The sequence below is a fragment of the Pyrgilauda ruficollis genome, unplaced genomic scaffold (genome assembly GCF_017590135.1).
Source record: "Pyrgilauda ruficollis isolate IOZ18807 unplaced genomic scaffold, ASM1759013v1 scaffold6, whole genome shotgun sequence".
Classification (NCBI taxonomy): domain Eukaryota; kingdom Metazoa; phylum Chordata; class Aves; order Passeriformes; family Passeridae; genus Pyrgilauda; species Pyrgilauda ruficollis.
The window spans coordinates 9,360,919-9,376,463 of record NW_024527710.1 but is presented as its reverse complement, the minus strand read 5'-3'; the positions used below and the strand labels follow the sequence as shown (position 1 = coordinate 9,376,463).

The 15,545-nt window shown below is 57.7% G+C and overlaps 3 protein-coding genes across 4 annotated transcripts in view; 1 reads left to right on the top strand and 2 right to left on the bottom strand.

The window, feature by feature from the left end:
• Nucleotides 1–2,522: 2,522 nt before the first annotated feature.
• ATP6V0B (ATPase H+ transporting V0 subunit b) lies at nt 2,523–9,028 on the bottom strand. Its single transcript, XM_041483262.1, has 8 exons — nt 8,876–9,028; nt 5,918–5,966; nt 5,352–5,435; nt 4,834–4,911; nt 4,190–4,259; nt 3,795–3,846; nt 3,216–3,406; nt 2,523–2,841 (listed from the first exon to the last, which is right to left on the bottom strand). Exons 1-8 carry the CDS (start codon nt 8,940–8,942, stop codon nt 2,818–2,820), a joined length of 615 nt encoding a protein of 204 aa, XP_041339196.1. The 5' UTR covers nt 8,943–9,028; the 3' UTR covers nt 2,523–2,817.
• Nucleotides 9,029–9,250: 222 nt separating this feature from the next.
• Nucleotides 9,251–13,005, top strand: DPH2 (diphthamide biosynthesis 2). Its single transcript, XM_041483425.1, has 6 exons — nt 9,251–9,418; nt 10,823–10,935; nt 11,039–11,259; nt 11,440–12,078; nt 12,200–12,385; nt 12,475–13,005. Exons 1-6 carry the CDS (start codon nt 9,272–9,274, stop codon nt 12,603–12,605), a joined length of 1,437 nt encoding a protein of 478 aa, XP_041339359.1. The 5' UTR covers nt 9,251–9,271; the 3' UTR covers nt 12,606–13,005.
• Nucleotides 13,006–13,455: 450 nt separating this feature from the next.
• Nucleotides 13,456–15,545, bottom strand: part of IPO13 (importin 13) — a 31,879-nt gene continuing 29,789 nt past the window's right edge. Inside the window, exons 16-20 of one of the 2 annotated variants that reach the window (XM_041483423.1) lie at nt 14,864–14,930; nt 14,654–14,712; nt 14,447–14,536; nt 14,120–14,301; nt 13,456–14,004 (exon numbers count right to left, since the gene is read on the bottom strand). In XM_041483423.1, the coding sequence (XP_041339357.1) occupies nt 13,905–14,004; nt 14,120–14,301; nt 14,447–14,536; nt 14,654–14,712; nt 14,864–14,930 (498 nt within the window). In that variant the 3' untranslated portion in view covers nt 13,456–13,904. The remainder of the gene's footprint in view (nt 14,005–14,119; nt 14,302–14,446; nt 14,537–14,653; nt 14,713–14,863; nt 14,931–15,545) is intronic. The other variant, XM_041483424.1, reaches the window with a different exon arrangement.

The window sequence follows — 15,545 nt, the reverse complement described above, 5'->3', positions numbered from 1 at the left end:
CGCCCGCCGCCGCCGCACCGGGCGGGGCCGCCGCCGCCGCCCGCCCCGGAGCCGCGGGCCGAGGAGGGCAATCCCGCCGGCAGCGAGGCCCGCGGGCGCGGATCCCACAGATGCGGACACGCCCGGGACTGCGCGATGCCTCCGGCTGCACCACGGGGTGCTCAGCCCTTGGTCCCAGGCGCGGCTCCGGGGACCCTCCGGGGACCCTCCGAGCACCCCCGGGACACAGGCACAGGGTGTCCCGGCCTTTCTTCGTTCCCTTGCTCCTTGTTGCCGGCAGGCAGCGCTTCCACGGACCCACCTGCGACGACTCCCACGCTCCCGGCCGGTGGTGCTGGCTCAGCGTCCCTTGCAACCTATTTGTGGCTCCTTCCCCACCACACCACCCTTTCTATGTTTCATTGCTAAGAAACACTGAGAATCTCACTCTCCTTACCACAATGGCATCAGTGAAAGATCGTGGTTTGGTCCCACCACAAGTTTGGCCCACCACAAGTAGTTTTTGCACTGTCTGCAGCCTTTCCCTTCTGCCACCCATTCAGCTCCCTTCCCCAGCACTTGTGCCTCTTTAGAGCAACCCTGTCCACCGAGCCCCCTCCTCCTCCCATGCCTGGCTGCTTACCCAAGCGAGGACTTTCCAGCTCCCTTCTGCAGACAACCTTCCAGAAGAGAACCGAATGGCACCTACCCAGCCCAGCCCTGTTCCACCCCTGCAAACAAGCCCTGCTGAAAGCAGTCCAACTCTTCTCCAGCTCTTGGTTTGGCTCCTCAGCAGGTGGCATTTTTCTCATCCATACCTACACATGGTTACCAAAATATCTTTTAACTCCTGCTGCTTCTAAATGAGACTAGGTAAGATCCTGGACCCTAGTTTAAACTTTTTTTTTTTTCTCTGCTTGAGCAGCAGGTGTTTAGTCCAAGTCCTGGAACCCAAGAATGCACACCTAGAACCACAGGGCATGCTCACCTTATCACAGCTGGCTACGGTAGGCAGGCTGTGGGTCATGTTGAGAGTAGCCCTGATGGGTCTCATATACTTGTAAGGAGCCTGTGGGAAAGTCTGGAGCCCATTCCCCTGCCAAAGCTGAGATATACACAGGCAGGATCGGGAGAGTGGAAAAGCACCTCACAGAGGCACATTTCTGACAGCAGATGCATTTCTATCTGGGCAGGGCAGGGCAAGGCCCATCCCTGAAAGACAAGTGGGTGAGTCTTTCAAGACAGCTGCTAACCAGGAAGATTATTAACCCATAAAGCAGTTTCTCTAACTCCAGCACAGCACAGCCCCTCCAGCTCCAGGCGTCTCCTTACTGAGCTTGGTGTGTGTTTGATGAAATGGCTATGCAGCTCCCACACAGAACAGGTAAAAATCTGCTCACACCTGACACTCTTTCTTCAAACGAGGCAGGGCCCAGTTTGTGTCCTGCCACTACACATGTCTCACAATGCTCCTGTGAGAGCCTCCAGCCACAGGGGACATCCAGCCCAGCTAGCAGGTACAGTGGCCACAACTGTCACGCACCCAGGGCTGAAATACATTGCAGCCCCAAAACTCACAGGACAATCTGGAACAGAGGCAGGAGAGCAGCAGATACCAGGGGGTCGTGCAGAGGCAGCTGCCCTAGCTCAAGGGCAAGAATCAGCAGGCTCCAGCAGTCTCACTGCTGCCCCAGCCTGTGGCATCCACATGGGAAGACAGAAGCACAGCTCTAAGCGTGCATCTGCTCTGACACGGCACTGGAAGATCTTTCACTGGAAGTGCTTTCTCGATGAAGGTATACTGGGAGAACAGTATGAGGGCCTTGTGCTGGATACAGCAGATGCAGCAGCCTCCAGGCTCTCTGCAGAGCACATGCAGAAGGACCTTGTTCTTCCCTTCCCCCAAGCAGCAGATGAGCTGGAGGTCCAGCTGTCTACAGCCAGCTTCCCCACACTATTCAGCACAGCCAGAGACAGGGAACAGAGCCAGTACAAAGTGTCCCCACCCCTGGGACCTCTCCCTGGATGGAGGGGAACTGCAGACTGGACAGCCCCAGCATGCAGACAACAGTCACACCAGGGAGCTGCTGGCTGGAGGATGTCCTTTGAAGGGGCAAAAGTTTCACATGTCTGTTCTTCTGGTGCTCCCCAGCTACACAATGGGGCTATGGACATTGTGTACACTCCCCCTACACTAAGCTACCTGGATGGGAGCTGAAAGGCTCAAAGCAGCTTGTGTTGGGCTCACGTTGGGCTGCTAGGAGCCTGGCAGAGGCAATTCAGAGCTGCCTGCAGCCTGTTCCAACAGCCTTGTACCTGCTCCAGGCAGCAAGGCACAGCTGTGTTCCCACAGCCCAAAGAGGGCTGCTCTTCCAGCCTGAGAAAGCAGAATTAACCCCACACAGGCGGGACACCATCAGGCTCCTGGAACAGGACAGGGATTTTGCTAGAGGCACAGAGAGGAATCTCTGAGCACTGGGGCAGCCCAAACCAGCACTTGCTCTCTGTAAACCTCCCTAGCATGCACAGGGAAGAGAAAGAGCTGGACAAGAACCATATTTATTTCACTGACACAGGATTGCACTGATGGTCAATTCTACACACCGGGGACAGGCAGCAGCAGGGCTCCATGAGCTGGGCCAGGCTGCTGGGGGCAGAATTCACACAGAGAAATTTGTTTCTTCCAAGGGGCCGACTGATCTGCAGGACGGGGCTCTACGTGGTCAGGCTCCTGCTGCCGGTGCCAGGAATCTCCCACCCCAATCAAGTATAGAAACATTAAATAAGTATATACAGAACCTCTTGGGGTGGGCTGGAACAGGCTGAGTGCAAGAGGGCTCAGCCCATTTTTACTTTAGATGTCTAGAAAGAAAGAAGAGAGGTTAGGCTGCGGCCCACAAACCCCAGCTCAGCACCCCAGTCCCACCCAAGCATCCCAGGAACATCCAGAAGCTGCAGACAGCTTATCTCCCACTGGTGAGACATGAGCGTCACACAAGGTGCCTGCAAGCTGACACTGTTGGTGACAGACGGGCCATCAGAAGGATTCCCAATGTTGCAAATAGGCACAGTATGCTCTGGGAAGAGCTGTGCCACCCCAAACCTTGTAAGCAGCCTCCCCATCCCAATGCAAAAGATTGTGCTGAAACCCAGGTGTGTCTCCCTGGGGCTGGAAAGCATCCGGGGTGACAGCACCTTGTGCTCACTCAGGCCTGGTGGCCTCAGGAAGCAGGTACCTGCAGGATAGCAACGATGACTCCAAACAGCCCTATGGCACTGCCAAAGATTTCCACGATCAGGATCTTGACGAAGAGGCTGGCATTCTGGGCATCAGCCAGGGCAGCCCCGCTGCCCACAATGCCCACACAGACCCCACAGAAGAGATTGCATAAACCCACGGTCAGACCAGCTCCAAACATGGAGAAACCTGTGAGAGAGGAACACTGCAAGAGCAGGGTGTAACCCCCTTCCACCTGCACCCAGGACATGCTGCAGAAGCTGTGTCTCAAGGTGACAGAAGGCCAGGAGCTGCCAAGCCCCAGCAACATCCTCTTTGGCAAGCAGGACTGCTCTGAGGTGTGCCCCAGCTCCCATAGTGCCAGGCCACTGCTCCACCCAGGGGAGGAAAAGTGCTGCTGCTGTGCAGCACAGCCTGCTGGGCACAGGAGGTGCTAGAAGGTAAGTAAAAGGCTGCCTTTTGCCAGAAGAGTCACATGTCCTTCAGGCACCAGCAGCAGACCATGGGTGGGTCAGAGGTGGAGGTCAGGGTGTGGCAGTGCTCACCGTGACAGCACCAGGGACCGAGAAGTCCTTACCTGCGTGGTAGTTCCTGGCTCCAATCTCTTCTGGGGTGACTCCACTGAAAGGCTGAGAGAAAGCACAGGACTTGGTTTAGGGACAAGTCTGTGGTCTCTGGAAAAGGTACCTGTCCCTGACAGAGCATGAGGCAGCCTCATTCGGCCAGAGCCGGTCCCTGATTCCATGTCACAGCTTCATGGAATCTGCCTTGTGTGTGCTGTCCCAACCCTCTCTTCATCACAGGCAAGGATCACCACACAGACCACCAGTCCAGGGGCTCCCAAAGGCACAACAGTGTTCCAAGTCCCCACAGGGCCAAACCTCACAATACTGGCCCATGGCCAGCTGCCCATCCCCACCACGGCCCCGAGGCTGGCGCAGGGATGGCACGGCAGCCCGGGTTCTCCCATACCTCAGCCATGTTACTGATGACTATTGCCATGATGATCCCGTAGATGGCCACGGCCTCGCAGAAAATGATGCTGTGGGAGAAAGGCAGAGCCTGAGCACAGCGTCTCAGTCAGTCTGACCAGTGTCCTGGGGGAAAGACCCCACTCCAAGGAGCCCCTGACACTTCATGCCCAGCCAGCCAGACCCCTCCACAGCCATATGGGAAGCTACCCACTGCTTTACTTTTAAACTAGGGGGAGCTGCCAAACACAAAGGCTGGATGCTGGTTCTGCTGTGGCACCTGAGTAAGCTGCAAGGATCCTGTTGGAAGCAGGCCTAGGAAGCCTTGCCCTCCACCAGCCCGTTTCTGCTCCTTGTGGAAGGGTTGTGCAAGGAGAACCCTTGGCTAGGCAGGATGTGTGATGTCAGGGTGTTTGTTTTGAACACACTGGGCTCATTCACAGTGTGGTATCACACAGTGACCCTTCAAAGCAGCATTCTGGCTCATTTAGGGCTCTTTGTTTTGAAAGCAAACAGCATCAGCAGATCAGCAAAGAGCAGTCTGCCAGGAGCACCCAGCTAGAGAGCAGACAGAAGCCTCTTCACTGGGTTGTGACCTGCCCCACTCAGGTGCAGCACAAGAATTAACCCCAGGTCTGTGCTTACCTCACCAGATTCTTTGTTTTGATCCGTGGGGCTTTGACTCCACCACCAATGATGCTGGAGCCCGTGATGTAAATCCCCCTGCAGCAGACAAGGGTGGTTGGTAGAAGACCTGGAACTCACAGAATTCTATACAGAAACCAGGATCTTTCAGCTGAGCAAAGAATCAGGCATGCAGCTGGGGGACACTGAGCACTCAGCATAGCCACTCCCACGGTATGAGTGGCCCCAGGCTGCACCACCTGCACCAGAACTGCTGGGGCACAAGAGCCACCACTGGACAGCCCAGGCTCAGGGGTACAGCTTCCAGAGACTTTCCTGTCTTTCCACTGCCACTGCTGCCAGTGGGCTGGTCCACCCAGACCCCCCAGAGGTCCAGCAATTCAGTCTCACTGGTGTGGTGACCCACAGTCCTACATGTATACATTGTTCTACCCTGCTCTGCTGTGGGAAAACTGCAGAGTATACACAGCTACCAAGGAGGGACAGCAGGAGAATGCTGAAGAGCCAGTCCCACTCACCAGGCAGCTCCCACCACAGACAGGGAGATGGCCAAGCCAATGCCCAGGTTGGTCCACATGTAGGGTGAGGTCTCTGTCAGAAACCTGGAGAGGAAGAAATGTCCTGAGTTAGCACAGAGGCTGAGCCCCCACAGTAACACCAGACAGCCTATCCCAAAACAGGTACCCCTCCACCAAATGATGAAGCCCAAGAGGGCTTGGGCAGCCAGACAGCGGGACATGAGAACCTCTGTCTGCCAGCCAGAAACACAGGACCCTCACCTGCATGGATCAAGATCTTCCTCCCAAGCCCTCACTGTGAAGCAGAAGCCTGGGCTTGGAGACGTGGAGGGCAGAGCAGCAGTAGCTGCACCAGGACCTCGTAGGGAGCCAGCCACAGGAACACAGGGGCTGCATCCATCCCACCTCCCGGGGAGCAGAGGCCCTGCTCACTGCAGCTCCTGTTCTCCTGCGACGCAGTGACCACTGCCCATCACTCAAAAGCAAGTGCTGCTCCTGGGAGGCACTGCCAGCACTGCCTGCCTCCTCACACAGCCCTGAGGTGCCCGAGTTTACAGGGAACTCACCAAGCCACATCGAAGCGGAAGCCCAGGTCAAATATTGTGTAGCAGATCCCTGGAAAGCAAGAACAAGATGGAAACCTCCAGGGAGGCACCAGCTGGATCCAGCATTGCCGGTTCCTCCCCCACCCTGAGGCAAAGCCCTGAGGCAAAGCCCCAGGAGCACAGCACAGCATGAAAGAGGGTTACTGGGAAGACTGGCTCAAGCATGCAGAGATGTGGGGCAGGGTGTCCCCTCCAATTCCTACCCCCATGATCCCAACACTTCCACATCAGCACAGGACAGACAGCCTGGGCCTGAGATACTGTCAGACCCCATCCCAGTCTTGCCCAGAAGATGATCATGGCTGTTGTCACACCCACTTTCTATTTCCTGGCCCTGCTGAGCTACAGGGTCTCAAGGGCAATCCTCAGCCCTGTGCCCCGGCATGGCTCCACTGTGGCTGTCCAATGGCTCAGCCCTGCTGGACAGCCACAGCTCCAGGGGACCAGCTGTGAGCTCTTCCCTGCCACAGGAGGGACAAGAGGAGCAAGGCTGTGCCCTGACTGACCATCACATGCTGCTACATCACCATCCCATCGGCATTTGTGCTGCTTCCCAGGAGCCCATCAACACAAGAAGCTCCAGCTTTCCTCCAACACCCCCTTTCCATGACTGTTGTTCTCAGCATTTCCCCCAGGGTAATTTCCAGATACATTTATACTCCAGCACAGGTGGGAGACACCAAAGCACTGTCCTGAGAAACTCAGAAAAGCCCTTCCTTTCCAAGGAGAGCTTGCCCTGCTGTGCTCACCTCTCACCAGGAACCACAGCCAAGAGTCATATCCCTAGCACATGCAGAGGTGCTTGCACCAAAACCCTGCCTTACTCTGAGCTCCTGAGTGGGAAACGTGGCTGCAGACCAGAAGAGACACTTGCTCTTTGCTGGAAAAGGGAGGGTGACCCAGCCCTAAGGAACAGATAAGCACAGGCATCGTGGCACTGTGTGCTCCATGCCAAGCACAGAGGGTGAAGGGACAGCTCTGCCATATCTGACTGTAACCAGTCAGTGCCTGTGCGACGCTGATCCCGCACACGGTTGGGAAAAGAGGAAATGGGAGACCTGTGAAAAGCTCAAATGAGCAAAGAGGTCACTGCACGCATCCCACTGCTCCCTTCCACCCCAGAGCAGCAGCCTGGAAGTAGGGGGTGATGGCAATCTACCCAGCAGAAACATAGGGGCAGGGCCATGCCCTTCCCTGAGCACAGCCAAGGCCTGCAGGACAATTCATCCCACTGGAAGGCCTCAGCACTGCAGATCCCTTGCAGCAGGGATGTCCCCATTATTCTTGTGTGCTCACCCCTCCATGTACAGCTCAGGTCTCAGCACCCCACTCACCAGCCTCTGGAGGCACACAAGCACTGTAAGGCAAGCCAGTGAGCCCCATAATGGGAGGTGGTAATGCTGATCACTCTTTCTGCCACAGATTTGGGGTGCCCCCCTCCCCTGTAGTGACACACAAGAATGAAGAATGGTGCCACCACAGCCAGGGAATACAGACGAAAGCCACAGCCCAGCCTGCATGTCTGGCAACCTTCAAGGATGATCTCTAGTGCTGGGTCCAGCCAGTCTGTTACTTGTGTTTTGGCTTTGCTGCTTGGCTGTCAGAACAGGAACTGAACCCAGCCAGCCTCAGCTGCCTCCACTCCCCAGAAGTGGTAAAAGAGAGCTACAACCAGCTCAGGGCAGGTCCTCAGGGCACCTTTCACCTCTTCAAGAGCAGGTGTAACCTTAGATTCATATGCAAAAGAAACAGGGTAAAGGAAATTCTCCTGTGAGCTCTCACTTGCAGCCCTAAAGCCAGAAGGAGGAAGACAGGGCAGCAGGACTGGAGGATCAAATCAGGGCTTAGGACAAAGACAGAAAACACAAAGAGACACTGCTGCAACATTGTATGGAGCAAGACCACTTCCTGCTCGTGGTCTTCCTCAAAAAGGGACTGCAATAGGGCAGGGTTCAGCTCAGCAACATTTTCTTACAGTCTCACATCCACAGGGTGAATCTGCACTGGTGTGAGCTACATGATTCAGAGAGCCCAGTGAGGCAGCCCTAGGCCCACACCGGGTTCACCAGGCCCTGGAAACACGAGGGAGTGAGACACCCTTCACTTCTGACTCATTCTCTCCTCTCACACAAACACTGAAGCAATGGCCAAGGTTTCTCCAGCCTCTGCCTGGTTTGTGGTCGCTTCATTCTGTGCTAAGAGAGAATAACCAGCAGTCCCAGCACAAAATCTACCTGCCGGCCTGGAGCATTAAATCCATCCTCCAAAAGCCCAACACCTTCAGCAGCAGGGCATGGGCTGCCACGAAGCAGCTCCACCATCATCCAGACTCGCATGTTCTCTCATGCTGCCACAGCTTGGCAAAGCAAGGCGACCTCTCCACCCGAGAGACATCAACCATCAGAGTCTGAAGGACCAGGCTCCTCCTGCCTTTACCTTCCCCCCAAACCAATCTACCAAACCCCCTGACCGGCACAGCACCCTTCTGCTCTCGCACACACAGAGAAGCAAATCAACTGCTCGAACCACACAGGCTCGGAGCGCTGAAAGCTGCACATCCAGCAGCGACAGGGACTTACAGGGCACCGCTGGGGGCTCCGAGGGAGCAGCTACAAGCCCCAGGCTGGGGATCCCCGCAGCAGCACTCCGGCCGTGCCACAGACCACGGACCGGCCGTACGGAGCACCGCGGCAACCGGGGCCTGACAACGCTGCCCCCCTCAACGCCCGCCTTCCTTTTCCACACCAAAGCAACCCTCCCAGCCCTCCGCAGCAAAGAGGCGGCCAGCACGGGCACAGGCGGGAGCCGCAGCCTCCCCTCGGGCCCACAAACCCCTCCTGCCGCACGGCTCGGCCCCACAGCGCAGCCCCCGGACCCCCCTTCTCCGCGGCCCCGCGCGCTCCCCGCCCCGGCGCTGACCGACGCCAAGCAGCGTGGTCCAGAAGGCGAGGCCGAGCCCCGAGTAGAGCAGGGCGAGCCCCGTCATGGCGGCGGCGGCACCGGGCGGCGCGGCGGGAGCGGAGCGGGCCGGGACACCTGACCCGCGCGGCACCTGACCGGAACTGCAGCGCCCCGACGGAAGGACCGGAACGCCACCGCTGCCACCGCGCCCGCTTATTGGCTGCCAGGTTTGACAGGGGCAGGGAAACTACACACACCATCATGCACCGCGAGCAGCACGTATTTCCATTGGCTACCACCCCCTCTCCGCCCCTTGTGGGCGGGGCTTATAGGGGCGGGGAATGCAGAGCCGAGCTGCCATTGGCCTGCTCCGCGCCGCAGCCCGGAAGCGGGCGCACGGTCCCGCGTGCCACCATGGCCGCGGCGTTCAGCAGCGACGGGGAGGCCGCGCTGCGGCGGGAGCTGTGTGCGGCCGCGGCGGCGGCACCGCGGAGCGACCTCGATGGCTTCTACGAGATGGACCGGTCCGCCGCCTTCGTACGGGATGGCGGGTTCCGCAAGGTGAGTGGGACCGAGGGTGGAGCCGGCGGGGGCTGCACGCCGCCCTCCCTCCCGGTGCCTCACAGGATTGTTGGCGTTGGGAGGCTGACCTGGAGATCATCCTGTCCAGCCCCCTTGCCAAGGCCAGGGGCACCAGAGCAGGTTATACAGCAACGCGCCCACATGCGTTTGCACTGTCTCCGGTGATGGAGGCTCCACGACTTCCCTGGGCAGCTGTTCCAGTGCTCTGCCACGCACAGTCTGAAGAGCTCGTTCCTCATGTTAATGTGAAACTTCTTTTGTCTCAGTTTATGGCCATTGCTCCTTCCTCTGTCCTGTTGCTGGGCTCCACTGAAAAGAGTCTGGCACCGTCCTCTTGGCACCCACCTTTGAGATATTTACATTATTAATGAGATCCTGTCCTCGTTCCAGGCAGGACAGGGTTAATTTCTGCAGTAGCCAGGAGGGGACGTGGCCACGTCTCAGAGATTCCTCTGTACCACTTCCCATCACTTTCTGGGGACAGGGAAGGGGTCCTTCCCGGGTCCCGTAGTGTGGCATGGTCAGGTATTGTCAGAGCCCTGCATTGAGCACTCGTATGTGAATAATTTGTCTCTTGTATATTGTTGTTAATAGCATTGCTGTTTCCAGTAAACTGCTCTGATCTAGACCTATGATCTTTACCTTTTGTGCCTCCGGCTCTCTGCTCCATCCTGCTGCAGGAGGAAGGAGAGGGGGGAGCAAGGGAGTGGCAGCGTGGTTTGGAGAGGCTCAGTGGGAGCACTGCACTGGGGAGTACCATTCCTAAACCACAACAGATCTCCTCTCAGTCTTCTCTTGTCCAGACTCAATGGGCCCAGCTCCCACAGTCTCTCTTCACAAGGGAGATGCTCCAGACCCCCATGTGGCCTCTGCTGGATCTTCTCCAGTAGTTCCTTGTCTTTCTTATACTGAGGAGCCCAGAACTGGAGACAGTACTTCTGATGTGCCTCACAAGGGCCAAGTGGAAGGGTAGGATCATCACTCTTAACCTGCTGGCCACACTCATCCCAATGCACTCCAGGATCCCATTGGCTCTCCTGGCTGTAAGGGCCCTGCCAGTTCATAGTCAGCTTGTCACCAGGTCTTTATCTGCAGAATTGTGCTCTAGTAGGTCAGCCCCCAGCCTGTGCTGGTATTTGGGGTTATTCCTCTCCCAGTGCAGTACCCTACACTTGCCCTTGTTGACCTGCATTGGGTTTCTCTCTGCTTCATTCTCCAGCCTATCAAGGTCCTGCTGAATGGCACAGCCTTCAGGTGTATCAACCACTCCTCCCAGTTTCATATCAGCAAACTTGCTGAGGATATATTCTATCCATTCTGTCCCCTCCATCTCACAGTCCCCAGTGCCTCATTCCCATCTGCCTCACCCCTTGTTCCCGCCAGGTCGCCCTGCAGTTCCCTGACGAGCTCCTGGCAGACGCAGTGCAGGTGGCAGGCCGGCTGGAGGCAGCGACCGGGGCCGAGATGTTCGTGTTGGGAGACACCACCTACGGCAGGTGGGTGAGGGGCTCTGCAGGGTGTCCCGGGGTTCCCCTGCGGGCAGGAATGGGGCGGTGCAGGGAGGAGCAGAGCCTGTCTGACACCGCCTTCTCCTCGCAGCTGCTGCGTGGATGAAGTGGCTGCCGAGCACGTGGGTGCCGAGGCAGTGCTGCACTACGGCCCAGCCTGCCTCAGCCCCTGCAGAAAGCTCCCGGTGCTGCACATCTTCGGGCAGCAGCCCCTGGAGGTCGGGCGCTGCGCACAGGCGTTCCGGGAGCTCTACCCCGAGCAGCAGAGCTGTGTGGTGGTGCTCAGCGATGTGGTCTACGCCCATGCGATGGGTGAGTGCTCTGGGGCAGGGAGTGGGGCTCTGCTACTGCTCTGAGCTCTGCAGAGCTGCCAGGATCAGACCAAGCAGCCATTCATTCCCCAGACACTGATTTCTGTCTTCTCCCCTGATCTGTTGCACCTTCTCCTCAGGACTATGGCCAAGTTTTGTTCCCACTCCTCTCTTTCTTCAGGTGAGCTGGAGCAGCAATTGCGTCCCGAGTACCCCAACATCATCTTCTCCAGGCTGCTGTGTGGAGACCCTCCTGGCCTCGCAGTTCCTGGCGAGGAACGGAAGTTTGGTCGCCAGTTCTTGGTGGAAGCTGCAGGAGGGCTTCAGGACTATGCCATGTTCTACGTGGGAGCCGAGGGCCTTGCCCTCACCAGCTTCATGCTGACCTGGAACTGCTGTCCTTTCAGCTCCTTCAACCCCATCACTGGCTGCGGCCGCCGCGAGACCCTCAACGTCAACCGGGCCCTGATGCGGCGCCTGTACCTGGTGGAGCGGGCCCGAGATGCCAGTGTGGTGGGCATCCTGGTGGGCACCCTTGGCGTGGCAGGCTACCTGACCGTGCTGCAGCACCTCCGGGAGCTGCTGCGCCGGGCTGGCAAGCGCAGCTACACACTGGCTGTGGGGAAGCCCAACCCCGCCAAGCTGGCCAACTTCCTGGAGGTGGACATCTTCGTCCTGGTGGCCTGTGCTCAGAACTCCCTCCTGGACTCCAGTGACTTCTACCGACCTGTTGTGACCCCCTATGAGCTGGAGCTGGCCTGCAACCCAGCCCGTGAGTGGACGGGGAACTACCTCACAGACTTCCGAGACCTGCTGCCAGGTAATAGCTAGAGATAGCTGCCCAACACCCTCCCAGGGCATTTTCCACCCAGCTGCCCTGCCTGTAAGCCGTGCTTGCTCCAGGATAGACGGACCAGGCTAACGTTACCGTTCCCTGGCAGGTGCCTGTGCGCATGTTGAGCTCCCACCGGCTGTTCCCGCAGAGGAGGCTGTTCCCGATGTCTCGCTGATCTCAGGGAAGATGCGTGCTACCCACCTCTGTGGCCCCCCATCCTCCCAGCTGCCCCCCAGCACCGCCCTGGCCTGCAGGGACCAGACACAGGCGCTGGCAGAGATCAGCCCTGCAGGTTTGTGTTGGTTTCATGGTGGGGCTGAGCGCTGGTGCAGGGGCAGTGCCACCTTCTTGTTCTCGTAACAATTCCCTTTCTCCTCCCAGCCTCCTTCCTGGAGTCCCGCAGCTGGCGGGGCCTGGAGCAGCAGCTGGGACAGACCCCTGTCTCCAAAGCTGTGCAGGGCCGACGAGGGATTGCCATTGCCTATGAGGATGAAGGATGTGAGCAACCCTGATGCAGCAGCATTGGCACCCAACCAGGAGCGGGGCTGTGTGGCAGCCCTGGCATTGCCTCCTGCTGGATGCACTGCTGGCACCTTGCTGGATGTGGCCTTGGGTCAGTAATACTGCAGTGGGAGAGCAGGAGTTGCATCTGTGTTCAGGAATGCCTGTGGCACCCTGAGGCTCATGGCCAGGGCAGCAGCAGGGCCAGGAGAGACAGGCACTTGGCCCAGACCCAGTCTCTGAGAGCTCCTTCATCCAGGGCAGCTTTGTCCCTACATGGAAAGGTCACAGCTTTGCAAAAGCTGACAGTTCTGGGACTTGAGGCTTTTGTGGACTACTGCTGCTAACTAAAGCTGAAAAGGATTTGTGAATGAACTGTTTTTTAGAATAAAACATGGGCTGAGGAGCACAGATGCCCCAAAGTGAAAAACGTATCATGGTGCCCACTGGGGAGCAAAGCCCAGTGTGTCAGCTAACGCCAGTTGGAGGGAATAGAGAACCAGAACTAGGACCTCTGACAGTAAAAGCACAGGCTGGGCTGGGGTACCAGGGCAAGGGCAGGGGAACTCTGAGCACGAACAAGCCCCTCAGCTGCTCATATGAATGGGAATGGGGTGCACACATCCTGTGCTGCAGGAAGGACCCTGTGTTTGGCAGGGGTGGGGCCCAGCCCCTCATGTGAGGCAGGGCTGTTTATGCTCCATGGTGGGCAAGCAGGACAGATTGTTTTTTGCCATCCCTCCCAAAGCCTGGGAGACACTGAGGTGTCCCACTCCTGATTTAACCTCCTCCACTCAGTTCTTCCCCAGAGGGAAGAGGCAGGCAAAGTCTGGGCATTGCAATAATGACAGCCACAACATAGAAATATTCTTAATATAATTAGGTGCAGGGCCTCCCCCCTCCCAACCACACATACAAATGAGCAGGGGGCAAATTCCCCCCGCCCAGCCAGCCACTGCTGCAGGCACAGGGTGGCCTCCCTGCTGCGGGGAAGGGCTGGGGAGGGGCTGGTAGCCCGGGGATGGGGCAGCCTGTGCTGGAGCAGTTCTACCCAGGCTTCCCCTGCCCCGCCACCACCTCCTGCAGCCAGCATTCCTGTTCCCTGCGAGGAGGGAGCATGCTGGGGGAAACAAAGATGCTGACACCGAGATGCGGCCACCAAATCTAGCTGAGGAGCGTCCCGAGTGGGTTAATTCTAGGTGGAGGGTTATTCTATGAGCCGTACTGCAGCAGGGCAGGGAGGATGGGGGGGCTTTTCCTTGTGGGGAAGAGCTGGTCCAGGCAAATCGTCCACGGTCCTGGCCAGGTGCTCAGTAGTCTGCTGTGTATTCTGTACCATGCAGCCCTCGGCACAACAAGGTGAATTCCTTCACCATCTCCTTCACTCGCCGCTTGTTCACACGCTCTCTGCTGAGACAGAGGAAGGGGACAAACATGAAGTAGGACAGCTGGACTGGGCCATGCAAGGGTGTAATTTCCTGTGGGAACCGTGGGGCACAGCTGCCAGGGCAAGTGGCACACAAACCTGAGGATCTGCTGGCTGAAGTTTTCCTTCTGCTCTGGAGTTACTCGGGCCGAGGGGAAGCCATCCTGCTGCATGGCCTCCTTGATCCAGACGCTCAGGAGGCTGAAGCAGTGCTTGTTCAAGGCAAAGAGGATTTCTGCAAAGTGATCCATGAGGCTGCGGGAAGCCTGGCCACCGATGCCCTGCCACAGAGCAAATGATGTGCTGAGCCACATTGTCACTGCTCCCACCCACGCTGCTGGGCTCTCTGTCCCTGGCTCTGTAGGGATGCTGCTCAGGAATAGAGCCCAATGCTGCCTGAGGAGCCTATGGTCCAGCATCTCTCACCTCCAGCACTGCCTGCAGCAGCGCTTTGCCATTCTCATGCACGACCTGTCCCACCGGGGCGATCTCTCCACAGCGCGGCAGCAGCTCCGTCTGCAACACAGAGGCCAGGCTCGCTCAGTGCCAGCACAGGCTCCACACTGCAGCACTGCCCAACCTCAGCCCCACTCCCAGCTCTCAGAGAGGACTCCACGATGGCATCATACTCACAAAAAAGCCACAGGATGCTTTGACTGTTGGGGCTTCGGGAAATTTGAGTGAAAGGACACCTGCAGGCAAAAATTACTCAGGTTAGCAGCCAGAAAACACCCTGGCCATCCCAAATCAGCCCTGTGGTCCCCAGCCCTTTGCTGTTTTGCACCCAGCTCTACAGGAGGAGCAGGCTGATTTGGAGCACATGCCCCTGCCCATGGTACTCACCACACTGAAACACTGCTTTGACATCCAGGTTGCTACACAGGAAGAGATCCGGCTTCCTTTTCAGAGCCTGCAAGGCACATAGACAGGCAGCATGAACCCAGGGCTGCAGAGGCAGCCAGGAAGCCTCCAAGGAACCCGGTGCCCCAGACAGCCTCTGCCTGGACACACACTTACCTGAGCACACCCCCAGGAAAGGGCAGATTCACACAGTACAGCAGGAAACCATCACTTTACCCCTCCCCAGAATATCATTCAAACAGCCAGGCAGTTTGCTATGCCCAGGATCTGCTGACCCCAGGACCTGAGGATAGGTGCCAGAGTGGTGTGCAAACACTCAGACACAGAGGGCTCCTGTCCCATCAGAGCAGATCAGGCAGCAGCACTGCTCCCAGGACAAGGGCAGCCATGCAGGGCTCAGCAGAGACCAGCCACCCGTGTACTTTGCTCCTCTCCTGAAGATGCTGGCATCCCTGGGGTCACAGCAACTGGTTCAAGCAGTAGCCCCAGACTGCACCAGATGATAAGATGCCAACATTTCTTGGCAGTTCCTGAGCAGCAAGTCTGAGATCAAGAAAGCTTGGGGTTTTTTAATGCCACACAATTATTCCACCAGCCTCTGTGCGGGTCAGGCACTGCTGCTGGAGACACCCTGAGCTGTGGTACCTTGTGCAATGACTTACTC

Coding starts and splice junctions, on each gene's coding strand:
- ATP6V0B (XM_041483262.1), bottom strand. CDS start 8,942: ATGACGGGGCTCGCCCTGCTCTACTCGGGGCTCGGCCTCGCCTTCTGG. Junction 4,912..5,351: donor TCTGTGGTGGGAGCTGCCTG/GTGAGTGGGACT, acceptor TGTCTGCTGCAG/GGGGATTTACATCACGGGCT. Junction 2,842..3,215: donor TCATCGTTGCTATCCTGCAG/GTACCTGCTTCC, acceptor CTTTCTTTCTAG/ACATCTAAAGTAAAAATGGG.
- DPH2 (XM_041483425.1), top strand. CDS start 9,272: ATGGCCGCGGCGTTCAGCAGCGACGGGGAGGCCGCGCTGCGGCGGGAG. Junction 9,419..10,822: donor GGGATGGCGGGTTCCGCAAG/GTGAGTGGGACC, acceptor TGTTCCCGCCAG/GTCGCCCTGCAGTTCCCTGA. Junction 10,936..11,038: donor GGAGACACCACCTACGGCAG/GTGGGTGAGGGG, acceptor TTCTCCTCGCAG/CTGCTGCGTGGATGAAGTGG.